Source organism: Salvelinus namaycush, chromosome 19 (genome assembly GCF_016432855.1).
Source record: "Salvelinus namaycush isolate Seneca chromosome 19, SaNama_1.0, whole genome shotgun sequence".
NCBI lineage: Eukaryota > Metazoa > Chordata > Actinopteri > Salmoniformes > Salmonidae > Salvelinus > Salvelinus namaycush.
The window spans coordinates 8,123,278-8,132,618 of record NC_052325.1 but is presented as its reverse complement, the minus strand read 5'-3'; the positions used below and the strand labels follow the sequence as shown (position 1 = coordinate 8,132,618).

The following is a 9,341-nucleotide window of genomic DNA, read 5'->3' as shown; positions in this document are numbered from 1 at the left end:
AGCATTCATTTCACATTCATTTCACGCAGTGTGTCTGCATAAGAATCATCTAATAATTATAAAATATTTATTCAATATTTATCTGGACACATTTTTTATATTGCTGCTATGCAAATATGCAAGTAATCATTTCCCTATACCGTTTACACCTGTATTTTATTTGATACAGTCTGTGTTTTCCAGAGACGGTAATGTGAAGTACAACATGACCTGCAACAACAAAGACGTTACTTCAAACAAGGAACATTTTTCCTTTGACATCATAGAACAGTAATAGAACAGTATTTACTGTGATTATTTTAACTACGATGCAGGATGCTCCTCAGTGGTGCTGTTTCACTGAAACATGGGTAAGCTCCAAAATTGCCTGACCTGGAAGCCTGTGTTTCAGACACAAGGATGGCGTGCCATTTTCTTTGCTTTTTCAATCCCTTTTTTCAATTTTTCGCCTAAAATGACATACCCAAATCTAACTCAGGACCAAAAGCAAGGATATTTAAAAATATATATATTTCACTAGGCAAGTCAGTTAATTAAGATCAAATTCTTATTTACAATGACGGCAAACACCGGCCGAACCCCCCGGATGATGCTGGGCCAATTGTGCGCCTCCCAAGGGACTCCCAATCACAGCCAGCTGTGATTGCCTGAATTCGAACCAGGGTGTCTGTAGTTATATCCATATTCTTGATACCATTTGAAAAGAAACACTTTGAAGTTTGTGGAAATGTGAAATTAATGCAGGAGAATATAACACATTACATCTGGTAAAAGATTATGCAATTTTTGGGATGTTTCATCATCTTTGAAATGCAAGAGAAAGGCCATTATATGACTTACTACTCTAGGTGCACTTTTGATTTTGGCCACTAGATGGGAGCAGTGTATGTGCAAAGTCTTGGACTGATCCATAAACCATTACATTACTGTTCAAAATGTTGTATCAAGTCCGCCCAAATGTGCCTAATTGGTTTATTGATACATTTTCAGGTTCATAACTGCACACTTTCCTCAAACAATAGCATGGTATTCTTTCACTGTAATAATTACAGTAAATTGGACAGTGCAGTTAGATTAACAAGAATTTAAGCTTTCCGGCCATGTCAGATATGTCTATGTCCTGGGAAATTTTCTTGTTACCTACAACCTCAAGCTAATCACATTAGCGAACTTTAGCGCAATCGTCCCGCGGGGGGATACAGATCCTGTAGAGGTTTTTAAAGACCTGGAGAATAAATCCTCCTCCTTACAGCTGCTCATGTCCCTTAATGTTAATTATGTGGTTGTTACTGACAAAAAGCACATGGCTGAGCTCTTTAAAACCTCTTTCAGCTAGGGGGCACTATTTTTATGTTTGGAAAAATAACGTTCCCAAGGTAAACTGACTTTTTTCTCAGGCCCAGATGCTAGAATATGCATATAATTCACAGATTAGGATAGAAACACTCTAAAGTTTCCAAAACTGTCAACATATTGTCTGTGAGTATAACAGAACTGATTTTGCAGGCGAAAACCTGAGGAAATCCAACCCGGAAGTGCCTTTTATTTGGAAAAATCCCTGTTCCATTGCTTGCCCATCCTCCATTTAAAGGGGTATCAACCAGATTCCTTTTCCAATGGCTTCCTCAGGCTGTGACCAGGCTTTAGACATAGTTTCAAGCTTTTATTTTGCAAAATGAGCGAGATTTATCAAAACGCGTCATGTCTCCTTTGATTAGTTCATGCGACCGAGAGTTGTAGCTCGACATTTTCTTTCTCTGTAGTATTGAATAGTTTACCGTCCGGTTGAAATATTATCGATTATGTATGTTAAAAACAACCTGAGGATTGATTATAAAAAACGTTTGACATGTTTCTACGAACATTACGGACACTTTTTGGAATTTCCGTCTGCCCTTCAGGACCGGAACGAGCCTGTGGTTTTCTGAACATAACGCGCAAACCAAAGGTTTTTGGTTATAAATAAAATATTTTTTGAACAAAAATAACATTTATTGTGTAACTGGGAGTCTCGTGAGTGCAAACATCCGAAGATCATCAAAGGTAAGCGATTAATTTGATTGCTTTTCTGACTTTCGTGACCAAGCTAATTTGCGGCTAGCTGTTCTTACTGTTTTGTCTAGTGATTGATAAACTCACAAACGGTTAGATTAATTTCGCTGTAAAGCATATTTTCAAAGTGTGACACGATAGGTGGATTAACAACCAGCTAAGCTGTGTTTTGGTATATTTCACTTGTGATTTCATGATTATAAATATTTTTTCTATTCTTTTTGAATTTGGCGCTCTGCAATTCAGCGGTTGTTTACGAAAATGATCCCGCTAAAGGGATCCGTGCGTCAAGAAGTTAATCACCACTTCATTAAGTCAGGATTCCTATTTGACTCAGCCATGCTACCTTGCCCGTCCAACATTTCCCCATCTCCCACCCCTTCTAATGTGACTAGCACCGATGCTCCTCCCTCTTTTTCCCCTGTTCCGCTACAAAGTTTCTCACTGAGTCTGAGGTGCTAAAGGAGTTCCTTAAACTTGACCCCCAAAAAAACATCTGGGTCAGATGGTTTAGATCCTTTCATCTTTAAGGTTGCTGCTCCCATCATTGCCAAGACTATCTCTGACCTTTTTAACCAATCTCTCCTCTCTGGGGAGGCTCCCATTGCTTGGAAGGAAGCAACGGTGCATCCTTTATTTAAATGGGGAGATGACTGTTTTCGTCACACAGTCATTTCTATTTTGCCCTGTTTATCGAAAGAGTTAGAAAAACTTGTCAATAATCAACTGACTGGCTTTCTTGATGTCTATAGTATTCTCTCTGGTATGCAATCTGGTTTCCGCTCAGGTTATGGATGTGTCACTGTGTCACTGATGTCACCATTACCCTTGATTCTAAGCAATGCTGTGCTGCTATTCTATTGACTTGGCAAAAGCTTTTGATACGGTAGACCATTCCATTCTTGTGGGCCGGCTAAGGAGTATTGGTGTCTCTGAGGGCTTGTTGGCCTGGTTTGCTTACTACCTCTCTCAAAGAGTGCAGTGTATAAAGTCAGAACATCTGCTGTCTCAGCCACTGCCTGTCACCAAGGGAGTACCCCAAGGCTCGATCCGAGGCCCCACGCTCTTCTCAATTTACATCAACAACATAGCTCTGGCAGTAGGTGTGATTACTACCTCTGATGGTTTAGAGCTTGAGGTAGTTACCTCAAACGAGTACTTTGGGAGTATGGCTAGACGGTACACTGTCCTTCTCTCAGCACATGTCAAAGCTGGAGGTTAAAGTTAAATCTAGACTTTGTTTCCTCTATCGTGATCACTCCTCTTTCACCCCAGCAGGCAAACGAACCCAGATTCTGATGACCATCCTACCCATGCTAGATTACGGAGAAGCATTTATAGATTGGCAGGTAAGGGTGCTCTCGAGCGGCTTGATGTTCTTTACCATTCGGTCATCAGATTTGCCACCAATGCTCCTTACAGGACACATCACTGCACTCTATACTCCTCTGTAAATGGGTCATCATTGTATAAGGATCACAACACCCAATGGTTGATGCTTATTTATAAAACCCTATAAGGCCTCACACCCCCCTATCTGAGATATTTACTGCAGCCCTCATCCTCCACATACAACACCCGTTCTGCCAGTCACATTCAGTTAAAGGTCCCCAAAGCACACACATCCCTGGGTCGCTCATCTTTTCAGTTCGCTGCTGCTAGCGACTGGGACGCTAGCTAGGTGGCTTGTAGAAAAAATGACTTACTAGGCACCGTATTTGTCATCTTCCCTCTTGGTGCTGGAATTGACTGTAGCTGAGTTTCTAACATAAGCTAAATCCAACTCTTTGTTTCGAATCCTCTTCGCTATATTTCGCATGAAACATGTATGGTTGAATGTCACCATGTAGCTAATAGAACATTTAAAAAATGCTCCATTGAATTTGTGTTGATGAGAGGAGTCACTTGAAGCCATTTTTTGCCGAAAGGATTGTGTTGTTAGAAACCACCTCCTTTTCAAAAAAGCACGCCTTGGGGGAGGGACCGGGGCCAGAGTATGAACCACCGCCTAACATAAGTTGTAGTCTTTTAGAGACTGTAAAATAATTATCTGCTTGTATATTTAACAATGAATCGGCCAATAGGAACATCGCTGAAAGACGTCCAATAGCTCTATCGAACAAAGACAACCATATTGTATAGTGCGATCAGTATAACATAAAGCCTTCGCGAAATGTCACAAAGCAGGACTACATTTTTATTTTCTTGGCAATTATGTATGAAACACATCTCACTTTCCTAGAAATGCCTCGGACATGATGAAAACAAGCCCACATTCCCAAAGTGTCACAACTTCCGCCGAAGTCGGTCCCTGTCCTTGTTCGGGCGGCGTTCTGCGATCGACGTCACCGGCCTTCTAGCCACCACCGATCCACTTTTCATTATCCATTTGTTTTGTCTTTGTTTTACACACCTGATTTCAATCCCACAATTACTTGTTCATTATTTAACCCTCTGTTCCCCCATGGCTTTTTGTGAGTGATTGTTTGTTGTATTTTCGGTCTGTCATGGTGTGCGTGTATTTGCTACTTTGTATATTTGGCATTTTGTGCAAAAATACGTTGATTACTCATATCTGCAGTCCTGCGCCTGACTCTCTACACCAGCTACACCTAGGACCCATTACACCCAGGCTGAAATTCCCCTTTAATACCACAGCTAATAATCTGCGTGCCAGAACATTCTATAACAGCATCCCCATTCATAGACCTAACGTTACACTATTTGAACACCATTTTTAATACATCTAGTGCGTACATAATCAATGCAATGATAATAACATCGTCATTGAGATAAAATCACTATGTCTCTAGTCTATTGTCTATGTCTATTGTGCATTGATTGGTTTAAAACAGATAGCCAACCTTACTTTTATTAGTTCAAAACAATCAGCTTGCTTGCAAGAGAAAATGTTGCTCTCAAAAAGACCCAAAAAGAAAGGCTGATTTAGAAAATAGAAGTTTCCCTGAAGAACGGACAGAGACATATCATCTTACCACATTTCTCAGATGCCTAACCAGTGCGTCTTGTTTGCACCAAAACTGTCTCTGCTTGCAAATTAGTCGATCTGTCATATAATTCCAGTCAATGTAGCCTACATTCAAAAGTTACCTTTCCACCCCAGAGAGAGGCCCGATGCAGAACAATTTAAGCTTTAACTGCTGGCTACTCTTCTGTGGTTTAACCCAACAAGAGAAGGTCACAAGTGAGTCCCTAAAAGCTGCCTGGGTTTAAATATCTTGTATTTTACAGAAAGTATATAGTTCAATTGATAGCTACATAGAGTTCCATATTGTTAGGCTATTAGATTACTTGCCAAGCAAAATATATATTTTTTCTACACCATGGCCAGCTAACATGTGGAGTGCTGACATGTCTCCTGATGCTGTGGGTTCTGGTCCAAACTGAGCAATGACAAAACCCCAAACAGTTAGTCTTACACAGTTATACTATTTCCCATGTAAAACATTGCACAAATCATCACCAGTACTGTATTTTTCCATTAAAATGTCAGTAAGGCTGAAGGACAGGCTAGGTGGCAACATCCAATCTTGCCATACCTTACATCATGCTTTCACAAATGATTTGTTTATCCAACCGTTTTTTTTCTTCTTAATTTCTGTGCTCACTTGTGTGTGTGTGTGTGTGTGTGTGTGTGTGTGTGTGTGTGTGTGTGTGTGTGTGTGTGTGTGTGTGTGTGTGTGTGTGTGTGTGTGTGTGTGTGTGTGTGTGTGTGTGTGTGTGTGTGTGTGTGCAGAGAGACTCCAGAGAGGGGAATGGTCAGTCATTCAGGGATAAATAGAGAGGCAGAGCTCAGAGTTTGTCAGAAGGCGGACCTGACAGGGTCACACACAGGACCAAGCAGGAGCAGGACCTCAGCATTTTGACCTTTTACTACAAATGGAGAAACATGAAGATCTTCAATACTGTTTTCAAGATAGAAACTCTTCTTGCAGAAAGGTTTTGCTATCGACATCTATCTACATAACTCTGTACATCTTCTTCTCATTGATTTCAGCGGTTACAGTATTTTTGAACGTACTGGTGATCATCTCCATCTCTCACTTCAAGCAGCTCCACACTCCAACCAACCTGCTCATCCTCTCTCTGGCTGTGGCAGATGTCCTGGTGGGACTGATTGTGATACCAGTAACGACTGTAGCATTAATGGAACCATGCTGGGGTTTTGGGGAATATTTCTGTGTGTTTTATTTCTACATCACGTGTTTATGTGCTTCTTTATCTCTGGGCAGTTTGGTCTTGATATCTATTGACCGCTATGTTGCTGTGTGTGATCCCTTATTGTACCACTCTAAAATAACAATAACAAGAATGATGTGTTGTATATCCATTACCTGGTGTTTTTATATCATATATGATGCTGCTATTATAAAAATATTTGTAAATGTACAGGTACCGAGTAGGTGTTTGAAAGAATGTGTTATTGTTGAAGGGTTTATGTGGGGTAATATAATTGACCTTGTAATTACAATGGTTGTCCCGTGCTCTATTATTATAACACTTTATTTGAAAATCTTTGTGGTGGCCAGATCACAGGCCAGAAAGGTATTTTCAAAAGAGGCTGCCAGTGTGTCTGGTGTTAAAACTGTACAGGCAAATAAGTCTGAGAGAAAAGCAACAAAAACTCTGTCTATTGTTGTTTTCAACTATCTCATTTGTTGGATTCCAATTCAATTTTATTTCTTTTTTATTTTAATTGACAATGTATCGTCATTCATCATCAGCTTTTTTCCACTTGTTAATTCCTTAATTAATCCAATCATTTATGCTTTCTTTTATCCATGGTTCAAAGTGACAGCTAAACGTATTTTAACTCGGGTGAAGTTAAGGCGTTCGTAGTTCCTATGTTTTTATTGCCTAGTTTGACATAATTATGCTATACTGTTTTGTTGTTGTTATTGCTTCTTTCATGTAACAATACTCTTTCATTACTTCTCTCTGGGTTGTCATCATAGATACATGTGTTGTTGATACAGAATGATTTAGCTGGATTGGATTGGAATGACTAGGAGAAGGCATAAGAAGGCATAAGAAGGCATACGCTTGTTTTATAAATGACATTGTAGTTATTTTGGGTTGTATATTCCAAATACTAAAGTCTGTGGTTGTTCCATGTTATTTAATGATAAATTGTATGTAATTATTCAAAAAGGACATTTTGAGGACGTCTGTAGGTTGTTTAACATTACCCTCTAGTGGCTTAATTGGGATACAACGCCTTTAACAAGTGTAGTAAAGTTGAAATGTACAATACCTCATGATATCAGATAACTTCCAGGTCTAAATCAATGGTCTATTGTAGTAGCTGATGGTAAAATGTAAGAAGATGCAATTATGGGTAACACTTTATAATAACATTCAGTAATAAACCATTTGTAAGGCATTTACAGTTTGTTCACCATTAATCATTACTCCCACATTTGTTAAATGTTAGTCAGCTAGGTATTCTCACATTTATAAATGACTACTATATGCATTAATGATTAAGCACAACAGTGCAGGAGACTGAAGTCGAAACTTCAACCTCAGCATACTGGGTATGAACACTACCACTACTCTCACTACATCACTGCTGCCAGGTCAGGGGTCAAGCAAGAGCAGCTCTCTCAGATGCTGTTGAGTCTGAATGAATATAGAGATTAGTAAGACTTTATAATAACACTTTGTAATAAACCATTTATAATAGATTAGTAAATAGTTTATTCATCATTCATGCATTTATAAACTACTTTTACAGTCTGTAATAATGATTCATAAGATGTTTAATAAATGTTCATATAAACCATTTACTAATCTAAAGTGAGGACTATTCATACTTTCTTAATACATTATAAATGTTTTGAACAGTGACCAGTTTAATTTATCACAAAAAGATGGACATGCTGTTGGTAGATATTCCAGCAGGACCTGATGCTCCTTAAGTTCTCAAAATGACCTAGAACATATCAATGGTTAAACAATAAGCACACAACACAGTGGATGTTAAAGGAAATATATTGAACCTTTTATTCCAAAACAGTCACACTGTTGTAGTAGTGTGCTGAAGGAAGTAATGTGTTTGTCTGAAAATGATAACATTCTTGTTTGTTGGCAGTGACTACCATTTACATTTACATTTAAGTCATTTAGCAGGCGCTCTTATCCAGAGCAACTTACAAATTGGTGCATTCACCTTATGATATCCAGTGGAACAACCACTTTACAATAGTGCATCTAACTCTTTTAAGGGGGGGGGGGGGGGGGGGGGGGGGGGGGGGTTAGAAGGATTACTTTATCCTATCCTAGGTATTCCTTAAAGAGGTGGGGTTTCAGGTGTCCTTTCTGAAAGGATTTCTATTCCTTTCTGAAATAGAAATCCTCTATTTTCTTTAATGGTTTTTAATTAGAGCATCATTGTTTATTATTTATTTATTATTGGTTAATGTCATAGTCATTGTATCATTTAAAATGCAAAGTGCTGGAGAACAGAGACAAAATAACCAGAAATAGTTTTGGAGCTCACTGAGTGTACAAAACGTTAGGAACTCATTCCTAATATTGACTTGCACCCCCTTTTTCCCTCAGAATGGCCTCAATTCATTGGGGGAATGGACTTTACAAGGAGTCAAGTGTTCCACAGGGATGCTGGCCTATGTTGACTCCAATGCTTCCCATAGTTGTGTCAAGTTGGCTGGATGTCCTTTGGGTGGTGGACCATTCTTGATACACACGGGAAACTGTTGAGCGTGAAAAACCCAGCAGCGTTGCAGTTCTTGACACAAACCGGTGTGCCTGGCACCTACTACCATACCCCGTTGAAAGGCACTTTAAATTTGTGTCTTGCCAATTCACCCTCTGAATGGTACACATACACAATCCATGTCTCAATTTTCTCAAGATGTAAAAATCCTTCTTTAACCTGTCTCCTCCCCTTCCTCTACAGTGATTGAAGTGGATTTAACAAGTGACATCAATAAGGGATCCTAGCTTTCACCTGGATTCACCTGGTCAGTCTATGTCATGGAAAGTGCAATGTTTTGTATACTCAGTGTATATTTTCCATGTCCTTGTTCAGCCATGACTCCGAGAAACACAGGATATTACAGTTCTTCAGGTCCCGGTGATAGGATAGTCTCGAACAGAGTTCGTCCAGTTCAGTGGAGGCTCCTCAGAAGAGGAAGGGGAGGACCATCCTCCTCAGTGAAATTCATAAAAATAAAAATGGTAAAAAATTTAAAAAGTTATCCTTTTTAGATTAAACTATACTAAATATAATCACATCACCAAAT

General features: G+C 39.2%; 1 protein-coding gene across 1 annotated transcript; it reads left to right on the top strand.

Annotated features, from left to right (window-relative positions):
- The first annotated feature begins 346 nt into the window (after positions 1-346).
- On the top strand, positions 347-6,912 carry LOC120063664 (trace amine-associated receptor 13c-like). The gene is made up of 3 exons (XM_039013960.1): positions 347-350; positions 2,558-2,670; positions 5,959-6,912. The coding sequence occupies exons 1-3, from the start codon at positions 347-349 to the stop codon at positions 6,910-6,912; spliced, it is 1,071 nt and encodes a 356-aa protein (XP_038869888.1).
- The last annotated feature ends 2,429 nt before the right edge of the window (positions 6,913-9,341 follow it).